This window comes from Umbelopsis ramanniana (genome assembly GCF_025399195.1).
Source record: "Umbelopsis ramanniana AG unplaced genomic scaffold K450scaffold_40, whole genome shotgun sequence".
Taxonomy (NCBI): Eukaryota; Fungi; Mucoromycota; class Umbelopsidomycetes; order Umbelopsidales; family Umbelopsidaceae; genus Umbelopsis; species Umbelopsis ramanniana.
In genome coordinates, this window is record NW_026252126.1 from 117,858 (window position 1) to 137,800 (window position 19,943).

The 19,943-nt window shown below is 42.1% G+C and overlaps 9 protein-coding genes across 9 annotated transcripts; 2 read left to right on the plus strand and 7 right to left on the minus strand.

The window, feature by feature from the left end:
* Positions 1-35: 35 nt before the first annotated feature.
* K450DRAFT_248003 (uncharacterized protein) lies at positions 36-3,442 on the minus strand. The gene is made up of 4 exons (XM_051590160.1): positions 3,115-3,442; positions 2,372-3,043; positions 2,180-2,312; positions 36-2,096 (listed from the first exon to the last, which is right to left on the minus strand). Exons 1-4 carry the CDS (start codon positions 3,412-3,414, stop codon positions 247-249), a joined length of 2,955 nt encoding a protein of 984 aa, XP_051443266.1. The 5' UTR covers positions 3,415-3,442; the 3' UTR covers positions 36-246.
* Positions 3,443-3,525: 83 nt separating this feature from the next.
* Positions 3,526-5,558, minus strand: K450DRAFT_248015 (uncharacterized protein). The gene is made up of 7 exons (XM_051590161.1): positions 5,439-5,558; positions 5,104-5,349; positions 4,782-5,026; positions 4,663-4,706; positions 4,362-4,579; positions 4,154-4,295; positions 3,526-4,085 (listed from the first exon to the last, which is right to left on the minus strand). Exons 1-7 carry the CDS (start codon positions 5,457-5,459, stop codon positions 3,961-3,963), a joined length of 1,041 nt encoding a protein of 346 aa, XP_051443267.1. The 5' UTR covers positions 5,460-5,558; the 3' UTR covers positions 3,526-3,960.
* K450DRAFT_248021 (uncharacterized protein) lies at positions 5,384-5,931 on the minus strand. Its single transcript, XM_051590162.1, has one exon. It carries the CDS (start codon positions 5,842-5,844, stop codon positions 5,659-5,661), a length of 186 nt encoding a protein of 61 aa, XP_051443268.1. The 5' UTR covers positions 5,845-5,931; the 3' UTR covers positions 5,384-5,658.
* Positions 5,932-7,356: 1,425 nt separating this feature from the next.
* On the minus strand, positions 7,357-10,061 carry K450DRAFT_248023 (uncharacterized protein). The gene is made up of 14 exons (XM_051590163.1): positions 9,984-10,061; positions 9,860-9,917; positions 9,538-9,785; positions 9,359-9,469; positions 9,141-9,293; positions 8,940-9,073; positions 8,766-8,880; positions 8,633-8,699; positions 8,449-8,570; positions 8,271-8,386; positions 7,989-8,205; positions 7,787-7,921; positions 7,583-7,709; positions 7,357-7,512 (listed from the first exon to the last, which is right to left on the minus strand). Exons 1-14 carry the CDS (start codon positions 9,987-9,989, stop codon positions 7,436-7,438), a joined length of 1,686 nt encoding a protein of 561 aa, XP_051443269.1. The 5' UTR covers positions 9,990-10,061; the 3' UTR covers positions 7,357-7,435.
* A 49-nt stretch (positions 10,062-10,110) lies between these two features.
* Positions 10,111-11,095, plus strand: K450DRAFT_273059 (uncharacterized protein; the record flags this gene model as incomplete). Its single annotated transcript, XM_051593076.1, has 2 exons — positions 10,111-10,273; positions 10,341-11,095. The coding sequence occupies 2 exons, from the start codon at positions 10,111-10,113 to the stop codon at positions 11,093-11,095; spliced, it is 918 nt and encodes a 305-aa protein (XP_051443270.1).
* Positions 10,972-13,281, plus strand: K450DRAFT_248035 (uncharacterized protein). The gene has a single exon (XM_051590164.1). The coding sequence runs from the start codon at positions 11,172-11,174 to the stop codon at positions 13,182-13,184; it is 2,013 nt and encodes a 670-aa protein (XP_051443271.1). The 5' UTR covers positions 10,972-11,171; the 3' UTR covers positions 13,185-13,281.
* K450DRAFT_248037 (uncharacterized protein) lies at positions 13,282-16,124 on the minus strand. Its single transcript, XM_051590165.1, has 5 exons — positions 15,602-16,124; positions 15,092-15,524; positions 14,761-15,026; positions 13,907-14,690; positions 13,282-13,829 (listed from the first exon to the last, which is right to left on the minus strand). The coding sequence occupies exons 1-5, from the start codon at positions 16,006-16,008 to the stop codon at positions 13,380-13,382; spliced, it is 2,340 nt and encodes a 779-aa protein (XP_051443272.1). The 5' UTR covers positions 16,009-16,124; the 3' UTR covers positions 13,282-13,379.
* Positions 16,125-16,353: 229 nt separating this feature from the next.
* K450DRAFT_281876 (uncharacterized protein) lies at positions 16,354-17,393 on the minus strand. Its single transcript, XM_051593412.1, has 3 exons — positions 17,144-17,393; positions 16,988-17,072; positions 16,354-16,916 (listed from the first exon to the last, which is right to left on the minus strand). Exons 1-3 carry the CDS (start codon positions 17,374-17,376, stop codon positions 16,611-16,613), a joined length of 624 nt encoding a protein of 207 aa, XP_051443273.1. The 5' UTR covers positions 17,377-17,393; the 3' UTR covers positions 16,354-16,610.
* A 454-nt stretch (positions 17,394-17,847) lies between these two features.
* K450DRAFT_248044 (uncharacterized protein) lies at positions 17,848-19,582 on the minus strand. The gene is made up of 6 exons (XM_051590166.1): positions 19,489-19,582; positions 19,311-19,376; positions 19,128-19,241; positions 18,906-19,061; positions 18,365-18,842; positions 17,848-18,299 (listed from the first exon to the last, which is right to left on the minus strand). Exons 1-6 carry the CDS (start codon positions 19,535-19,537, stop codon positions 18,203-18,205), a joined length of 960 nt encoding a protein of 319 aa, XP_051443274.1. The 5' UTR covers positions 19,538-19,582; the 3' UTR covers positions 17,848-18,202.
* Positions 19,583-19,943: the final 361 nt, after the last annotated feature.

A 19,943-nucleotide genomic window follows, 5' to 3' on the forward strand; every position in this document is an offset into this window, starting at 1 on the left:
TAGGAGGTACTTGACCGTCACAGTTTTCTCACGGGGGTCATTTGCATTCACGTTTTGTCCAGCCCTTCTTTTTGGTCTGCTGCTTCAAAGCTGGGGATTGAATTTACATGTATTAAAGAAAGCGCTTAATCTATCTACCCTACTAATGAGATGCAAATATTGGATAGACTGGAAAGCATCAGTAAAACGTTGGTTGGACAGCTGAATTTACAGGAATGAAGAATACAATATTGGTAGGCAAAAGTGTTAACGGCGAGATGGAGACGGTGGTGGAGATCTACCGTGGATGGATTTATATATATAGCGTTGGCTATTGGCGTATATTTCAGAAAGAGTGGGAGCTCTAGATTTGGACATGAAGCCTGGCAATAGGCCGGAGGTTGGGTGATCTTCGCTATCTTCGTCTCCTAACTGTGCAGCTTGTAATTGTTGCATTTCCTTTCCAGATTTTACAGTCTCTCCTCCATTCTTGATAGCTCTTGTAAGCCGCGTTTTGAATTCTTCGTCACATACCTTGCGAAGTTCTGTAGCTGCCTCCACCGCTTTGACGTCGACTGGTTTGGCAGATTCATTGGATATGTCTTCAAGTATATTGATGGTGGTCTGAAGGTAGCCTCCGTCAGGTTGTTCCTGGTTGTCTGCTTCTGATTTTGTGAAAGCACCAAATCCAAAAGTATCGTCATCATCATCGTCTGAAGACGATTCTGCAGAGGAGCTTTCCGGATCTTCTTGTGCCTCCTTGGTCGACTGAATGTCCAGTTGGCTAGTAGGTGTACTTATACCAGAAGCTGGAAGTATAGCCTGAGAAGATATCACTTCTTCAGATTCTTCGACTTGTGCAACTGACACATCATCGTCCTGTTCGACGGTGGATCCTTCGTCTTTCATCACGTCTTGCTCAAGAGAAGATGCTTCAGTATTTTGCTCCAGCTGTGTTTCAATTTCCATTTCATGAACAGAATTGGTGCTTGGCGAATCTATCATGATAGGTGTACTTGATGCTTGAGGTTCAAATGATAGTTCGCGCGATTCCACAACAGGAGAGGGTTGCATCTCTATGTCGTCTACATCAGGCTCAGGAGTATCTTCCATCGAACTAATAGGTAAATTACTTGCTAGAATATCTGGTAATTCCTCACTGACAGCAACATTCGTTTCCTCTGCTTCCTCTACTTCATTGAAATTCACTTCCTCTTCCGCCACATCAGAGTTAGCGCCATGATCTGTAGCTTGAGAAAAGCTAGGTTCCTCGTTGTCTGGGGTCACAGTTGCTTCAGGGTCCTCTTCCTCAATATCAGAGCCAGAGTCTGCACCATTTGAAAAGCTAGGTTCCTCTATGGTCGGGGTCACAGTTGCTTCCACTTCTGGCGAAGATTCCGTTTCAGCATCAGGAGACATCGTAGTTTCCTCAGGGACATCTGCCGTAGGTGGAGTGATAGTGGTATCAGAAGATGCTGACCCAGCTTCTGGGAAGAGTGCGCTAATAAAATTGTCTTCGTCAGCTGGTTCCTTATCTTCATTTTGGGTATGGATAGCGGGCCCAGAAGCTATTTCAGCCGCTACAGGAACCGTTGTCTCAGGCTCGACAGAAAGTACATCCTGTTCGAATGAAGCAATGGGAAGCAGACTCGACTTCCGCTTCTTCTCAGCCTTATGTTTCTTTGGCGCAGCTTCAACTGCTGGCGGTGTCATAGCGTCAGATGCAGTGATTTTAGCTTGACTGTGTTTCTTCGCTTTTTCCTCCTTCTCAAGCTTGGTATCCATTGGCAACGGTTGCTCTAAAGGAGAATCTGCTGTCAGATCCTTGCTCTTTCTTCTAGCCTTCTCTTCCTTCTTCTTCTGCTTCTTCTCCTTCTTTTTCTGCGATGTGGTATCGATTTGCGTCTGCTCTTCTATTGGGGCAGTTGCGGATAAATCATGGCTGTGCTTTCTATGCATTTCCTTTTCCTCTTTCTTCTTCTTGTTCTTCTTGTTCTTTTTATGCTTCTTCGATTCAGTATGCACTTCGGCGGCGGCAGATGCTGAAAGATCGTGACTATGTTTTTGATGTTTCTCTGCTTTGTGCTTCTTGGTTTTGGATTTCGCTGTGGTTGCCTCTTCTACAATATGAACCGACATTAGCACTCGCACAAGTTGTCCAAACAGCAGCCTCTTTCGCTTTATGATTATGATGTCTTACCGACTGTCATATCCGAAAATGGTTCAGGTTCAGACTCGTCCTGGAGTCCTTCTTTCTGCTGGTATTTGGTTTTCTTAGTGTGACCCCCATCGGCTTGCCCTTCCCTGTTCAAATTGAATTCCTCCTGGTTCATCTTAGTTTCTATGTTGAATTTCTTTATTTTTTGAGTATTTTCTGTCAATTATCACTTACAGTCAACTCTCTAGGTGTGACATCTTTCTCCTCTTCTGGCTTAGGCTCAGCCTTCTGCTTTTTTTGCGCAGTCTTTTGCTCTATTTTGTTATCGGCTTTGGGTTCTGCCTTTTCAACAAGACTTGCTTGCTTCTTCTGATTAGCATTTGGCTTTTTATCAGTCTTAGAAGCTTGTTTATTTTGCTTGGTCTTCTCTCCGGTCTTATGTTCCGGCTTCTTGTGTTTGTTCTGCTCGGCCTGGTTACCTTTCTTCTTCTTGTTTTTGTCATGCTTTTCTTGATGGTGATTAGATTTCGCTGATTTCCCGGCATTAGGTTGTCCCTGTTTTGCTTTCTTGTTATCGGCTTGCTTGGCCTTGTTATCAGGTTTACCTTGCATGTTGCCATCGTCTGCCTTCACATTATTGTCATTACTTTTATCTTCTGGCGACTTCTCGGCAATCTCTTCATGTTTCCTCTTTTGACCACCGTTCTCTGCCTTCTTTCCTTCACCTTTGTGAGAATGAACCTTGGGAGGCTGAGTCTTGTCCTGAGCTTTGACTGCACCCTTTGCAGGGCTTCCAGGCACGGTAGCAGAGGAAGTTGATTGCTTGGCGGGAGAAGTTTGCTTTGCTGCAGTAGAACCATTCGTCTTGGCACCCTTGTCGACTTTAGCTTTCTTTGGAGGAGCTCCCTAGAAAAACAAACAACCGAGATCAGTATTGGCGCACATAGCTACCGAAAATACGTTCATCATAAATTTACCTCGCTCTGTTCAGGCTTTCTCTTGTTGTTGGCTACGAAGACATCAACCTTATCGTTCAACTTGAGGACGCAATTAATTGCGCTGTCTTGTGGTAACCAAAAGCCTTCAGAATCTTTTACGGACAAAAGGTTGATAGCGGCAAGGTTGGCACTGTGCTTAGTTTCAGCAGTCCAGACATTACGAACTTGGGTCAACGCATCTTTGAGAGTGAACTCAGGTTTGAGCGCGAGCTTTATTGAGGTGGTTTGATTATTGTTATGGACGTTGAATTCAACACGGTGGTAGGGCGATTGTGTCATTTCGCTCAACAACCCGAGAAGAATAAAAGCTCTTCGAAAAAAAAAAAGTGTCTCAATGGAATAAAAAAAAAATTGAATGCCGCTCGTCTTGAAAGCAGTCATGCCCAAACTGCACAGTCTTCAAAAAAAGTTTGATCTTTACTAATGCGCCGTACGCTACTGTAGTAGTAGTATAGTCAACATGCTAACGATAACAGAGCGACTATCATTTTATCTCCATGCAGTCAGTTGAAGCAATAAAGTATGAGAATTAAAAGATTTTTGGTTGCACTAGTAAGGTAGTTTGGATATGAGAAAAGAAAAATCCTCTACCGAATATGGACACTATGGAGAGAGAGGCGGAGAGCCTTGAATATTTCATTTACGATAGATACAGGGTGTAAGATGCTTGTGGGGTTAATGTGGTATGAGAACTAACTATTCTATTGACCATCGTCGATTGCTATGCTTCTCTTGACCGATTGGTGTCATGGAATGTGTGGAGTTTGCAGTGGAGTTGCTATGTGAAACTAATGAGAAGGAACATCAATATCTCAAAACTGGATTTCACATAATGCAATATATAATTCCTTTTAAAATCTTACTATGATTCATCAGACCCAAGCCAAAGTTTCTTAAGCATATAATGGATACTGGCACTGTGGCGATGATCAACACCATATCAACACACACTATGGAAGAGTTCATCACAATGTTAGTGGTCGAGTGATGTTTACGACTAAGCGGCAAACAGACTTACAGAAAAACGTTAAAAATATTTTTGTTCCTTGATAGTTTTGAGGATGCTGCGAGATTTCGACCAACATATATATGAAATATGCCATACTGGCAAACGAACCCAATATGAATCCATATATGTAGTTTTTCTTCTCCCGAATGAGCTGGAAGGAAGCCAAATCATGAGTACAGAGCCGGAACAATCTAGTAATAACACCAGGATCACTTACCCCCCAGTATGCCAACAGAAGCATAGCAATAGTAACAACACAGCTGAGAACAATATGTTCAATTAGCTGTTTCACTATACTCGATTTTGCGTCTGCTGTCGTCAGGTTTGACTCAGATGTCAAAATAAGCAGAGCCAGGTACTGAACTGAAAAGCCCAAGAAAAAGAAGAAATCAAACTTCAACATCATGATGAAAATTTGATACATCTTGTAGCGATCTATGTTGTTACATTCGCCCGTTAGCATTTTCTTTTGTGTCTCCGAGCTTTTGTTACGTATGCTAAATATATCCTTCAATTACCTCGCATTGACAAATCAGCCCCAATTTTTTTGTAAATATGCCAGCTGCAATAAAATAGTTCGAATATTAGTTCACCTGTGAAGTATATAACGTATGCTGATATTGCGAGCAGCACGTACCCAAACTCTAGATAAAGTTTGTATGCAAGGAATGTAAAGGTGATCACCCCTAGCACCATAAGAACGATGACTGTAATTTCTGCCCAGCGTCCAGCGTCGTATGCACTTTGTACAGCTACTACGATCACCGTTTCGTCGCCACTAAATAGTGTTGTTGATTGATGGTACTGAATGACTGAATAAGCACCAATGCCAAATTCGAATACACAAAGTGCAATAAGTTGTATGGTGTTCTTTTGGTATATCTAAATACACACATGCAGGGCGGTTATAATTAGTCTTTTTTTTTTCCAGAAGGTGATTAAAATAGGGCTGCACGTACCGCATCCACAACCAACGCAATAGTAAAAATTTGCGCGATAATGAATAATATGAAATAGACTGACAGTGACTGGGCATTGGCATATGCATTTGTGATACTGTCTGCTCCTTGGTTCAAATGTTGTTGATTAAGGATGTCGAGCATTTTTTGATGGTATGAATATACAACGGCTTCAAATATTATGGCGAGAACGGCTTGCAAACATATTGTCACAAAGATAGCTCGGGTCCATCGGGACTCTCCAAACTACGATAGTTATCAAATATCGTTAGTTAGCAAGGCGCTAAATGGGCTATCACCGACTTTGACCCTCGGCAAAAAAGGCTAGTACTTACAACTCGAGATATAATCCACATGTATGTTCTATATTTTCGGCTGGAGTGATTGAAAGTGCTTCTTCAACAAGTTCAAAATTAATCTCTACTGAAAGTGAATAGTTGTCAACGGCGCATACCGGTGCAAAATGGAGTCAGCGGGTGATGATTCTAATTTAAGGTACGATTTTGAGGAGTAAATTGCTTCCGCATTACTTACAGCTGAGATTTCAAAAGTGAACTAGAGATCAGCAGCTGGAAGAACTAAAGGAAAGAGTGTTGTTTTCGAGAGATGACGCCTACTAAAGATTAACCAGGCGAGAATCAGTGGAAGAGAGAAGGATAGGAAAAGGAGAGGAAAGTAAGAGGAGACGCAATAGAGAGGAAAAAAAAAAAATGGACATGGGCAATTTGCTGAGATGTTCATACGGTTCCACGAAAAAAATTAGACTTTCAATCTCTTCTTAGTCTTCGATAATGCTTCGTGGCAATAATACTTCAATTCTAAAAGGTCTCAGTCATTTATTTAGAGTGTTTGATTTAAGTCCAGGTACAGGTCCCAAATCAATTAAAGACATTGCTCTCAAATGTGAGACTCACGCGTTGTCGCTCTTTTCCCAAATAGTGAGTGACACTCGAATTGGTCAAGGGTTCCCTTCAGGGCGCATCTTTATTCGAACAGCTGTGTTACTTCAGAGTCATCATCCATCCAAAAATTATTTATATGTTGCTCTATAATCTAAGGAGGAACAGTACTGATGGTATTAGATCACACATGGCTATCATAGAAAAAGAATTAGTACCGTGGCCACTTGTATTAATCACACGCACACTTGCGTACCTTAAAATGAGTTGCCGCTATCGTAATTTGTCAATATTCTATTTGACATGTGGATAACATGAGCTTTTGACGCTATGATAATAAAAGCTATTTAATCATGATAGTCTTCTGCTTACAGATATGTCTTTGGGAGACTGTGTGCAAGATAGGCTTCAGCCCGTCGTAGCTGTCATTAAATTGCCGACGTCACATTGGCTAAAAATGATAGGAGTAGAAATTTCAATTTCCTTGACAGACGAGAAAACGCAACGTTAGCCCTCTGCTGCAATGATCAGTCGAGCGGCGAACGTACATAACACGAGATTTTGATAGATCTTGGTTAGCCATTCTTGGCTCCTCATCATTCGCTTCACATCTCCTCAGATTCTGCCGCTAGTCTTCAATCTATGCAAGGGTTCCCCAGCTGACCAACTTTATGCCGTTTCGCTTTAACCCTAAATTCCAACTGGTTGGAGGTTCATTGGACCTCTAGCAAGCGATCTATTCGCTTTTCTTGGGTTTTTTTTTTCTTTCATTCTTTTTTTTCCCCAAGAATCAAAACAAAAAGGGAAAAACAAAAGATGATTGGCTTTATATGTTGGTTATGCTGCCCGGAAACAATCCCCTTGACCGAAGATAGTTTGTGTGCTGGACTCTGTGTGAAAAGAATGATGTTCTGTGTACCGAGTGATGTCTTGCGCTGCTTATAAACCGATGACTTATCCTTGATAGCGCGCCAATTGTCAAGCTGGCCAAGTATCAAGGTGAATTGCCTCTTCAGGCGGCTCACAGGGATATTCAAACTCGCTCTTGATACTTGCGATTTACAGCTGGCAATAGGGCTCTCTTTAATCAGAGAGTTGTTTATATAGTATGCTAGTACAACTTGTACCAGAGAGGATCTTCATATCTCTCTCCCTTTTTTTTTATATACAAAATGAAACTAAATACTGGAACAGAAGTGCCAAGCACTTTGTTAGATGCCGAAGGGTAACTTCCGTGGTGCTACAATCAGCATTGCGCTGATACACGTTATACCTATTGAATCACCAAAAGCGCAGATTTGTCACCTGCGCTAAGAAAGTCAACGTACTACTTCTAATTTCATTCCACCACCAGTTGTAATATAGCGGTTTTTTTTTAACCTATGCATTTGACGTAGAGGACAAAACTATATACATTATTTCATTAACATCAACTAGAATCTTCTTTGTAATGATATGATGATCTCTCTAGTATCGGGGTTGATAGGGTCCTCTCTGTTCAGCGCAGTATCTAAAATGAAGAAATAAAAGTTACGAACTGATTTACCATGCGAGGTAACAAAAGCATTCATTTTACTTACTAAGAAATTCCCAAACTACGGTTTTCACCTCCATAGCCTTATCCAATGACTCCGCTATTGGTTCGATAATTTCAACAATCAGGTCAATAAATTCGTTCGAGTATGGAGCTTCGGCCATATCCAGGATCTGAGAAAAGAAAAAACGTCGTATGAGAAGTTGAGTCTAACGGGGGCAAGTTCAATGGAGAAAATATAGCGACATACCATTTTTATGGTATGTACAATCAAGCTTTCGTCAACGCTGCTGCTGATGCGCTTGATGTACTTTAGGACTGGTAATACATAGCCAAGCTGGACAAGATATATCATCCGGTCCAATAAAGTCCTACGCAAGGCCATCTATACAAGAATACTTGTTATTATCTGTTGTTTTCGCAACCTAGACCGTCCGCTTTCTTCATCTTACCATAATTTCGGGGCTGAGGTTCTTAACTTCAACCGTCAGATTATTTTGAAGTACCTGGAAGACAAATGGCCGCTGAAGAGGATGTCGATAGGCAATTTCTTCCAGGATCTGGTGTGGTACAGGCACAACAGCAGAACGATAATAAGTTTCATACCAAGACGTTTCAGTCAACAGCCAAGACGTCCAGTACAACAATGCCATAGATACTATGGGTGTGCTAAGAACAGAGTCAAATATTAGTTGATCTATGTGGTGCTTCCACAGTTTGCCATCAATACATACTCCATGAGCTCTAAGATTGTCCCTATCGCACCAGACAAAGTTGCGCCGCTTGACTTCTTAGTCAAGGCGACCGAGAGAAGCTTTAACTTTTCGCAAATACTGGCGATTTCCTCACCCTTTACGAATCCAACGTTAGCATTGTGTTTTTCGGTTATCAAAACAAAATACCAATCCTAACATTTTTCGGCTCTGTGTCAAGTACAGTGACGGCATAAGCGATTAGATATATTATCTTTTCCTGGATTTCGAGTTTCGGTGCTTGACCAGATTTCGGAACAAATATTGCTTTCAACAAAATATCTAATGGGAGATAGCTGTGAGGACATTGTATGCAGTACATCAATGAGAGTTATGCCACTTACCGAGCAATTGTGAGTCACATAGAAATCGGACTGATGGAGGAGTAGGAGATGTGTACTGCCTATAAAGCTAAATAACGGGTATTTGGTGCTGAGTTGCTGCGTTCCATTGAAATCGTACTAGAACTGAACTTACTGCAATAACATCTCCTGGTGATGCGTGCTTATTCTGCAGGATGGCTGTTATCGGGGAGGTCAAGGCAGGTGGCAGCTCCCAAAGGTACGTTCGCAATGTGCTTATCATATGATCACTGGTAGACATCGTCAGCCAGACATTCGCTTGTGTACTATATCACATCACAGTACTTACTCTCCCTTTGTCAGTGCATTGGTTTCTAGAGCTTTAGAAATTCTACGAAATGCTTCTCCGCCTGGTTGATCGGCCAGCCGCTTTAGAAGTATTTGTGAATAGAGGTACGTTTGCTCATGTTGACAGCAAACGCGCTAAGTAGTCTATCAGAAAGGAGATCGAAAAAAAAATATGAGACCTATCGATGATTGATTGACTTACGACTAAATCTGGTAAATTTTCATCCAAACCAATGTCGTCTTCCTGTATTAATCGTTCAAGCGAGTCCTTCAAAACGTCATTAAAGACACCAATGTATGTTGATGCTGTTGCAACTTTCACTATTTCTCCTTGGTAACCCGCATCGGCGATCATCTATTGAGGGACATTATATCAGATAATGAAATGTTTCGGCACAGTGGTGAGCAAATTTCAGGTACCTGAATGGCGAGATTTAACAGATCACATCTCTGGTGCTTTTCAGAGAGTTCATATAGTATTTTACGCCAATAAGGGTCTTGTATCATAGCATCTAGCCACTGTGGTCGAGTCTAGTATATTGCAAGGTGAGTTTTTGTCGCATGCTCATCATAGCCATCGGCACGGTCCGCTTGCATACCTCAGCACCCATAAATTTGGTATCTACTGCAGCAGAATCGAAGCGATCCAAAAGCATTCCTTTGATAACATCTCTCATCAAGTCTTGACTGTTTATCCCCAGGTCTTTACCCCATTCTCCTGCAGTATTGCAAAGCGTGGGCAACCCGACATATGATTCTGATAGACAAGAAACAACATCCATTGGACGTCCTCCCAGAGTCAAAAAGTCGGATAGTACTTGATTGATATTAGGCTCTAATATAGAATCTGTAATCACGATGGTGATTCGTTAATTTTGGGACGCAAGGTGCCATTTTCATTCTGGAGACACTAATCCATACCTTGAGAAGCTAAAGCACGATGCTTTTGCTCCAAGGCCTTTCCTTTGTCCTGAAAATCCTAAGAGTAAAAGTTAGTCAACATTGGCATGGGTTAATAGATACACGGTAACTCCTGTTCCCATACCGTCATTCTTGTACGGCGATCTACGCGTATCTCAGAAAATGGCCATAAAATAGTACGGTTCAATTTTTTGTAGGATCTCCCAAAGGAAGTTTTGCTCTTTGTTACTCCGCTCTCTCACAAGAAATTCATGAACACAACCACACTCTCCGTTCCCCACAGCAGGAACGGCAAGCAATCCAACATTCCAATCGTAATAGACTACTTGGATGACAAAAAGAAGTCCGATACCGCCATTGTTCTTACACACGGTGCTAGTGGGGATTATTCCACAGGATACTTACCTTTGCTAGGTGAGCGTTGCGCCGCAGCACAGCTATGTACTCTTTACCATATAATATATTAACTGTACAATGGCAGCTCGAGTTTTGGCTGAGCGTGGATATACAGTAGTCCGATGTACGCTCGTAACAACCGTGATAAACGTCAGAATCAATGCCATGAAGGCCGTTTTAGCCTATTTGTTCAATGACCAAGAGGAGAAAGCTGTGGATCCAGCGGTTGCAACGCTTCGCTCTTCTACGTCTCGAGTGTACATTGGCGGTCACTCATTTGGAGCTAGGGTTATCGTGAGCATTGGAGATGAGCTCAAAGATGATACAGAATCACCCAACGCAAAGAAATCGGCAGGGTCGAACGTCAAAAGCGATAACTCAGCATCTGTGGATGAAGCATTCAAGAACAAAATACATGGCATCATTACCTTTTCGTATCCCCTTCATCCTCCGGGAAAGCCATCGGAATTACGCGATCAAATACTTTTTGATTTGCCGGAAGCCACCAAGTTGTTGATGATATCTGGCACGAAAGATCCATTTGGAGAACTGCCGCTTATGACCAAAACTCAGAACAAGATCAAATGCTCATTAACAGCGGTGAGAATTGCCAAAGCGGGTCACTCCCTCAGTACGGGCAAATCCAAGAAAACAGCAAAGGATACGGGCAGGACGCAAGAAGAGACAATTTATTATTGGATGGCACAACGAATTGAAGAGTGGATAAAGAAAGCTGACGAGGGTGTTCCTGGAGAGAAAAGAAAGCGAAATAGTCAAAAGATATTTGAGCTTATTGAAGTTGCTGTTGCAAACGATACCTTCAAAATTACTCGTGCCTGAACAAAATAAAAATTTGACACAGGTATCATTTTTTTTTCTTTGTTCTCAAAAAACTTACATTTCGGATGTCCATAGCATGAGAGGCATTTTCTTGAAAAATTTGCGCACTGCTCGGTCGGCATGCTCAATTCGCGCCATGACGACTCCCACACATTCATTGAGGCATTCAGAAACAGAGCTGGCTCGAATTCATGCAATGTTAAATAACGCTCGAGAGACCGCTACCAGGAAGCCAGATCCATCCTCAGCCCTCAGCCGAAGCGAAGGGCCAGTAATGGAAATATTAGACTTTTTAAAGACTAAACCACCCACAAAAGCTCCTCCAGTCATCTCAGATACGGCACCTGTACAAGGCTGCAAAGACGAACGAATAAAGGAAATGCTAGATCTCGTTATGAGGAGATCTCGCTCACAAGTGTCTTTAGCCACCTCGGATACCGCACCTTTATATGTCATGGATCCTTCATATGAAAAAATTGATGCTCTAATACAGCATAATAGAGCTTACGAAAGCCTAGATTCAATTTGTACTGCAAGGGATTCCTCCAGAGCTTTGTCAAGATTCGCCGACATGAAAAGCTCACAAAAGCGCACAGCATTGTGTTCCCTTTCATCTAATAACTTTCAGTGGATGCTACAGCAGATATGGACTAAATATGGAGGCGATGCTGCTACAACATTGGTTTTTAGAATGCTTCGCAAGACCATTAAGCGGCCTGCTGATAAATATCTCCTGCATTCTGCTATTGTTGTTATGCTGAAAAATCATGACATGGATGGAGCTTTCAGACTATGGAACCATCTGGATACATATGACACCCCTGCACAACCTTGGCTATATAGGCTGGCTATCAAGCAGTTCATCGGCATTGGGCAGGTTGATCAAGCGCTACATATGTATACTGTCATGAAAGAGCAAAGCGATCCACCAATTGAGAAGTCTGCTGAACTGCTCCTGCGAGCAATGTTGCGCGAGCGCCTTTATGAAAACATAGAGACGGTTGCCGACGATCTTTGCAATGTTTTAATGGAGCCGGCCGATCCACGCCTACTGGAACTTCTGCTGAATGCTTACAGCAAGGCAGGAAATATCGCACGCATGCAGGACATGTGTTCATATCTAGTTGACCAAGAAATTCAACCTCGAGCACCCATCATTTCCATCATGGTTTCAGCGTACATGAAGAGTGGAATGCGCGATGAAGCGTTGGATATGGTCGAATTACTGCTACAGACATATGACAAAATGGACGACAAAATACAGCGTATATTGATCAGTACTATACTATATGCTTCCGGCCCAAAGGATGCAATGCAACTACTGGAGCTGTTGGACTCGCATAAATTACTACGTTCTTGTCGATGCCATGTAATACTATCCTCGGCATATGCCCACGCCCAGCAACACGAGAAAGTTGGCGAACTGTTCGAACGAGCGGAAGAGATTAATCTTGAAATAACACCGCCTTTCTTCACGCTGGCAATAAACAGTGCGTTGAAGCTCAACAATTTATCGCGAGCAAAGATACTTTTATCAAGGTGTGAAGCATTCTTGAAGAAAGGCGAGATGCGTAAGGAGACGTTTTACACTCTTCAACTTAATCTTCATTCTCGAGAAGGCCGACACGACAAAGTCAAACATCTCTGGGACACTGAGTTGAAGCATTCAGCTAGTCGAAGTGTTGCACTCAGCTTGTACATAGACTCGGCTGGTCACAACTGCAAAGCAAGCACAGTTGTTGAATTATGGAAAAGCTTGGAGGCTGATGGTTACGATCTAAACAATGAAAACCTCATCAATTCGTATTTGGAAGCACTGCTAAGAACTGGCCATCACGATTTAGCCTTGCAAGTATTCAAGAGAGAGTTTCAAAAACGATCGATTACACCAACAACAAAGACTTTGATTACAGTTTTGCAACCCTTTGTCATGAAGCAGAACATCGCACTGATAAGGAAGCTAAAAACTTTCATTTTCCACACATACCCTTCTGTTATACCTGCTTGGCAAAGCGTTCAAGAGATGTTGGAGGATCAGCTAAAGAAAAGCAGCAGTAATAGTCACAAGAAATCTCGCAAAAGTCACTAAACATAAAGCTACAAAGACTACCGAGGTTTGGTTTCATGAAATGCTGTTATTAACATGTAAAGAAAAAAATATCACTTGTAAAAAGAAAAAACCGATCCAGGTCTTCCACCACCTTAGAATCAAAATGCAATTTATAATCTATTGTTACTTGAAAAAAATAAAATGTATGAACATCACACCGTAGGCGGTAAACATTTACGTCCAAAGGCGCAAAGAGTGATCAGCTCCACTGGAAACTATCCATGGCTGAGTAGGATGGAATTCAATGTCCAAAACACCCAAGCTGTTGACAACTTGATGGCCACGCAAAATCTTGACAGGGACAATCAAGGGGTTCTGAAGCAAATCGTTGTAAACCATGCCGTGGAAAATCTGGATAGATCCGTCGTCGGAGGCCGAAGCAAATAATGGGTAGCGTCTGTGGAAAGTGACTTGGCGAATGGCTTGTGAGTGGTAACGCAAGGTTTTGTAAGGTCTAGCGCTAAGGTCAAGATCAAACCAACAGAGTCGCTTGTCGTAACTGCCCACAATCACATTGTCACCTCCAGGATGAACATCAAGACTTGAAATCCACTTGACTCCGGACTGAAGAGTCTTGATCAATTCTTGCTTCATGAGATTGTATACACGAACATACAATTGTGTCTAAAAAGAGGTTCAAGAAGTAGAAGGTCAGCATCAATTAAAATCTGATGAAAAAAGAAAAAAAGATTATATCTTACAGCAACGAAAAACAATGGCTTGGTAGGGTGGAACATAACTCGTTGGACCAAACCCTTCAGCTTGCGGAATGGTGCTTGTGTTTGATATTTGGTAATTTGATGGATCAGGACGGCAAGGTTCTTGGCATCAGGAGCGACAGTGGCAAAGTAGTCTCCCTTTCTATGCCATGTAATTTGCTTAACAGCTTGTGTATGCGAAAGGTGTACTCTGTATCCAAGCTTCTCCTGGTCAGCTGCATTGGGTTTAACCCACGGTATGGGATTACGTGCCTCCTTGTCGTCACTTCCAGCAGTGGACATGGCGGCATATCCTTGCTGAATGTATTCGTCCGTAAGAGATATTTGTTCTGGCGAGCCAATGCGAGGAGGTGTGATCAATGTAACGTTGCCGTGGCCAACAGAAACGGCAAACAAACACAATTCGCGATTAGGATTCCAAGCGATGGAATGAATGACACCATCGAATGTCCAAGTGTTGAGGCAACGTCCTGTTGAGATTTCCCAAAGACGAACAGTCTGGTCGTCCGAACCGGAAATCATATACAAGCCAACTGGATCAAGTGAGAAACAGCGAATACGACCAGTATGACCTTCATAGCTGATTGATTGCTGTGTAGGGAAAGGTTGGAGATCCTTCGGGCTAGGGAGTTTTGGTATAAGCGAGTCTGGATCGATATTAAGTCGGTTTTTGCGTACACGGGGTGCAAGGTAAAGATCGAGACATCGCTCAAAACGCTCCTGTATGAATCTTCCGTATGCTGGCACTTGTCTAAGACTGTTATATCTATACAATCGCCAAAATGTCAGATTAGCTAACGTTGCAGAATTTCCAAACCAATACGTATTATACATACTTTGTGGGAAGATAGTTCTTGGGTCGATCCTCAGGATCGAGATCTTTCCATTCCTTAATCTCTTGTTCAGTTGGCAGGTATTCCTCTGGTGGATTGTAACTTTCGTCATGTTCAGGCAATTTCATCTTTGGTGCAGGAATATGCATGATATGATCTTCACGAGGTTCGTCTTCGTCTCCCCAAAGATTATAAAAGCGAGGCTTTTCGGTAGCAGGCTTTCGGGGAACAATTCGCCCGGTACGAATAGCACGGACGATTTTCATGACCTGAGGAATAGTTCATCAATTAGCGCCTGAACAGCAAATGATAGCATATAAATTCAGTACTGTACCTTCTTGGCTTCCCACTTGGAAGGAATAAATCTTCTCTTTGGCTCTGGAGCTGCTGATAGAGGCATGACTTCCTTCTTACTACTGAACCATTCCACAGTAGGTTCATATGGATTGTAATCCGCATCTGGAATGTCGCCACCTTGAATACGGCGAATGATATCAAGCTCTTCGTCGTTAAGAACCATGTCCTTTCCTTCCTTATCTACAGATACTGATCTCCAGGAATCGGGGTCGTCCATGGTTGACAAGAACTTCTCCAATTCATCTCCCTTAGCAGGGCGAAGAACTCGCTTTCCATCAATGTCGTAACCAATATGAGGGAAATCATCATACCATTCCATTGGTACATTTCCAACAGTATTTTCTACATCTTCAGTAGATGAATCACTATCATAGTTGGCTTCAATTTCGGGCAACTTGGTAGGTCGCTGGCTATCGTTACTGATGAAAAGTTTCAAATGTCAATATTATATCCGTTGTAGCAGCTTGATTGATGAAACTACCCATACCTGATCTTTGCTTCTTCATTCCAATCTTCTTCATCCAGACTATCACCTGCCATGTAATCGTCATCTTCGTCTTCGTCTTCATTCTCGTCAGCTGCAACGTCTTCTTCTTCGCCTTCACTTTGATCTTCGGGGAACTCTTCCACTTCATTGTCAGATTCCTCGGCATCGTTTTCGTCAATCTCCTCATCTTCTTCATCGGAATTGATATCAATTTCAACGTTTCCAAAGTCTTCGAGGTCGTCGTCACTTTCTTCTTGAGCTGGAGCTGCTCTCTTCTTGGGCTTTGTGGCAGTCTGCTTAGGGTTTACCGACTTAATCGGCTCCTTGCGAGATGATTTGGCGCCATTACTCTTCCCGGTCGCGATTCCAGCCACCTTGAAGCCAGTTGTTGCACGTCGTTCTCTCATAACTAGGCTCTGCGAGTGTGAAAGGTGTCTGCGGGTTAACAAAAGACTTTCTGAAAAAACATAATTTTTTGAGTACAAATGGCAGTCACGCCGAGAAAGCCAATGAAGAATCCAACGTCATCAAAAAATTTCTACTGTAATTTCGTATGCAAATCATGCTCTTACGGGCTTTGAATAAGGTCGTAAGCGATGAATAGTTTCAAAGTACTCAATGGGTGACAATTCTGTCCGTTGGCGTGTGGGCTACAGATGATCTAAAGTCAAGGTTTCACTGTGGATGTCCTATGAATACAGGGTCACATGCACTGAAACAAGATCACGCAAGGATTTTAAAAAAGGAAATGTCAACCTCTCCTTACTATCGCATTATTGTTAAGTGAACGTTGGCTTTTAGAAAAAGTGAATTATGTAAAATCACGTAAGGCGGTTTCTCAATGAAAATAGCGGGTAAAGTTCGAGTAAATTACACATATAAAGAGATGCCGAAGAAATGATTGATGATTACTCCAATGTCATGTTCGTTGTGATCAATGGCAGAACACAGCTGTGTAAAAAGCATAACCGTTCAAAACAACTATCCTAGATTAAGAAGAATTTGTACATCAGTCGTGGTGTGACTCCTGAGCATGCTGTAGCGTTGAGGGAGCGACACCAAAACTATCGGGCACATCCAATCCGTGCTCCAAGCAGATGGTCTTCACAGACGCATAATGATGAATTGCATGTATACAGCAATACCATAATTCGCGTCCGAGGCTAGAAGCATATTGTTCCGGTGGCATATTGGGGTCTATCGTAGCTGTGAGTGTAACTTTCTGGCTGAATGGTATATCTTCAAGAGTAGACAAACGGGATTCCAAGTCTCTAAGCAATTGGATGGTGGCGGTTGGATCCGTTTCAGCAGCAACCTATAGAAGCATGAACCTGCATGAGTAAGGCCAACTTGACCGTAAGACGATATGAAAAATAACCACTATACGTTTCGAGATCTTAAATCGTAATTCAAATCATTGCAGCTTAAGTCGGGATTGGAGAGTAGGATACGAAAGTGATCAGACATATGACTAACGAGGGATCAACCAGTTAGAAATCTCCTGAGCAATGATGCCTTCCATCTCCAAAGCAAAAAACATACCGTATGTGTTTTCCAATAGTGCTTTTTGGCATAAGCTTCGATTCTTGTGTGAAAACGTCTTGTGACATGTTGATGATCAGATCGATCGGTTGCTCCAGGATCTTGCGGGAGATCTCGATCAAGTTAGAGCTACCTGACTGTCGTTGCACTTTCAGCGATAAAGGTGTGACTGGAAGCGAGTCTACAGCAGTATGACCATCGGTGGAATGGGTTGTTATTTTGGTTTGAGCCATGGTGAAAAAAATAGAAGTGAAAGAGCTGGCTGTTTGTTCATGTGGAGAAATCGGGGTTCATTAATGACGCAAGCTTCCGCAATTCACCAATAATTATAGTTTTTAGGATGGTTAGCGTTTATGGTATTTGACAATATCTCATCCAGAAATTCTATATTATGTTTCCTATACACATCTGTGTAATTGTGCTCATGTACATAGCTTTGCTTCAGTGACAGACTTTCATCAGGATCAAACCCAGACAGCGTTCGATAATCATAAGATCTTAATACGTATTCATTAAATATTTTCCGCGTGCGTTTGAAAAACTTTCTGGTTTCGTACATTAGTTTTTACGATCTTAATTTTACATCGTCTACAATTTCTAGGAGCACTTTCTTTTGAAAAACTATGGAAATATGAAGGTATATTGACTATGCAATCTACACTGGCTGACTTGAAAGCCTAAACGACAGAAAGTATTGTTTAGAAGTCCGCTAGTATGCAGAAGATCTGCTTTCGATCATTGTCACACAGCTGATTTACTAGCGTATAGCATAAGTTTACTATGGTAACCGATGGAATTTCTCTAACAATTTACTAGGTGTAATTCTCCATGCATAATATTAATCGAGTGCCCGTTCGTATGCTTCCCTCTGCTGCCCCAGACGGACACATGACTTGATATCGGCTTAGCCATTAATTTCCATTCGAGCATGCTTCTGCCTCTCAGATTGAACTAAAAGTCTCCAATTACTTAACTATTTAAATGCACTCTATGAGAATATGGTAATAATGGAAGCAACAGAGTCTAAAAAGGGACAGAGAAGTCTAAGGTATATGACAATCATGGAAAAAATACGTTGCAGGTATTTTCCCAGACCTGCTCCGCAAGTTCATTCGCATCGACGCCTCGAATAGCGGCAACAATGTGAAGTACTTGGCTGAATCAAAAGTTAGCATAGTCATTTGAATGGTAAGCTGCGATTAGAACTCAAATGATAATTACCCCATAGTGCAAGGCTCATTTCTGCTTTTGACCATTAGACCCATTTCAAATTTCTCTTTTTTCTTGCCTTCAGGCGTGTAAAGCTCTTTCAAATCACTTGAACAGTTTTTCCAATATTGGTAAGATGCGTGTGTCGGTCTAATGTCGCACCATGGTGCATCCGTTTCGAGCACTAATCGATTTGCGGGAATAGCTTTTACTACTTCGACATTCTCCTCTGTCTTCATTGAGCAGCCATTGATTCCAATATGAAGGTCCATTGAAACGAGATCCTGCATTTCTTGAACGGTACCAGTAAAGGAATGAACGACTCCATGCTTGAATTTCGTTCGATTGGCTTTAATCATATCATTGAAGTCATTGCCGGTATTTCGTGAGTGCAGAAACATGGGTAAACCAGTCTCTTCTGCAAGGTCAAATTGTCGCAAGAAATACTTCTTTTGAACATCTATTGGACAGAAGTGCGTCCGATCATAATCTGCAAAAGAAGATCATCTTAGTAGCGAACCAGTTTCATCACAGTCGCAATCGCATGACATACCAAGTCCACATTCACCAATAGCAACTATTTTCTTGGCTAGAGAGTGACTTTTTATCAAATCCCTCAGCTGGTCATAATAATGATCTGGTCCCTGCTCATCGTTATCGAATTCACCGCATCGAGTGGGATGACATCCGACAGTTGTATATAGGTGTGCTGCAGGAAATACGTTTAGGTATAAGGTTGTAATAGGCTCACTAACTTTAATGTACTCCTGCTTACGATCGCTCTCGGCCAGGCTCAGCGCCTCTATACTTTCACTAAGAGATCCGCCTGTGATGATCATACGTTCAACTCCTGCTTTTCGCGCTCGCTCCATAACTGATCCGAAGTCGTCTATGCAGGGACATAATGAAGATGAATATCTGTATCACCATATTCACCAAAATCCTTCCACGTACTAACCTGCGTGAGCTCTCTTTCCTCTATACTCCCCGCGGAACATTCCATCGGTGAGGTTAACTCCAATGTCTGAATCAGTCGTTCATGCGAAGGTGTCAGAAGCAATGTGGAAAGATATATATGACAACTGATTATAAGCGAAATAAAAGTGCTTTGCTGGCACTATCTGGAAGAAAATTACCAATAAGTCTCATTTTCCTGCTGATGACTCGAGTAGTCGTTGGGAGCATTAGTTGACTGCGACCAAGGCACGGTTTTTTGTAAAAACTGCGGTGATTGACAGTCGGAGTTGAGCTTTACCACAGACTTTGGTTTTCATTGGAAATTTGCTTTCGATTTTGCAGTAGATAGATAGATAACAAGCAAATTGACTGTATTTTTTGGGGGTTTAAATGGTGTCATTCACCGAACATGTTTGTGATACGGCTCCCCTATACGGCTAATCATCTGCACTACTGGTTGTCATTCGACTTTCTTCAAAATATCGTATCCTGGTGGATTGTTTGGTAAAATGGTTTGCGATGCTCATGCCTTGTGATTACAAAGGGCTTATGTCGTCTGGATTCCGCTTTTACAGACGATACAATGTCCTTGTGAGGCATGCTTTATAGAACGTGATGTCGGTTTTCAGCACAC

Bases quoted from the DNA above. Each gene is read 5' to 3' on its own strand.
- K450DRAFT_248003 (XM_051590160.1), bottom strand. From the start codon at position 3,414: ATGACACAATCGCCCTACCACCGTGTTGAATTCAACGTCCATAACAAT. The intron at 2,313-2,371 runs GTAAGTGATAAT...ATAGAAACTAAG, and splicing joins TCACACCTAGAGAGTTGACT to ATGAACCAGGAGGAATTCAA. The intron at 2,097-2,179 runs GTAAGACATCAT...ATATTGTAGAAG, and splicing joins ATTTTCGGATATGACAGTCG to AGGCAACCACAGCGAAATCC.
- K450DRAFT_248021 (XM_051590162.1), bottom strand. From the start codon at position 5,844: ATGAACATCTCAGCAAATTGCCCATGTCCATTTTTTTTTTTTCCTCTC.
- K450DRAFT_248037 (XM_051590165.1), bottom strand. From the start codon at position 16,008: ATGAGAGAACGACGTGCAACAACTGGCTTCAAGGTGGCTGGAATCGCG. The intron at 15,525-15,601 runs GTATGGGTAGTT...CAGTAACGATAG, and splicing joins AATGAAGAAGCAAAGATCAG to CCAGCGACCTACCAAGTTGC. The intron at 15,027-15,091 runs GTACAGTACTGA...ACTATTCCTCAG, and splicing joins CCAAGTGGGAAGCCAAGAAG to GTCATGAAAATCGTCCGTGC.
- K450DRAFT_248015 (XM_051590161.1), bottom strand. From the start codon at position 5,459: ATGTGGATTATATCTCGAGTT. The intron at 5,027-5,103 runs GTACGTGCAGCC...GTGTGTATTTAG, and splicing joins TTGCGTTGGTTGTGGATGCG to ATATACCAAAAGAACACCAT. The intron at 4,086-4,153 runs GTAAGTCTGTTT...ACTCTTCCATAG, and splicing joins AATATTTTTAACGTTTTTCT to TGTGTGTTGATATGGTGTTG.
- K450DRAFT_248023 (XM_051590163.1), bottom strand. The intron at 9,470-9,537 runs GTATGCAAGCGG...GCAATATACTAG, and splicing joins CCAAATTTATGGGTGCTGAG to ACTCGACCACAGTGGCTAGA. The intron at 9,294-9,358 runs GTACCTGAAATT...GTCCCTCAATAG, and splicing joins TGTTAAATCTCGCCATTCAG to ATGATCGCCGATGCGGGTTA.
- K450DRAFT_248035 (XM_051590164.1), top strand. From the start codon at position 11,172: ATGAGAGGCATTTTCTTGAAAAATTTGCGCACTGCTCGGTCGGCATGC.
- K450DRAFT_281876 (XM_051593412.1), bottom strand. From the start codon at position 17,376: ATGGCTCAAACCAAAATAACAACCCATTCCACCGATGGTCATACTGCT. The intron at 17,073-17,143 runs GTATGTTTTTTG...ATCCCTCGTTAG, and splicing joins ACTATTGGAAAACACATACG to TCATATGTCTGATCACTTTC. The intron at 16,917-16,987 runs GTATAGTGGTTA...ATGCTTCTATAG, and splicing joins ACGATTTAAGATCTCGAAAC to GTTGCTGCTGAAACGGATCC.
- K450DRAFT_248044 (XM_051590166.1), bottom strand. From the start codon at position 19,537: ATGCTCCCAACGACTACTCGAGTCATCAGCAGGAAAATGAGACTTATT. The intron at 18,843-18,905 runs GTATGTCATGCG...CTTCTTTTGCAG, and splicing joins TATTGGTGAATGTGGACTTG to ATTATGATCGGACGCACTTC. The intron at 18,300-18,364 runs GTAATTATCATT...CTTTTGATTCAG, and splicing joins AATGAGCCTTGCACTATGGG to CCAAGTACTTCACATTGTTG.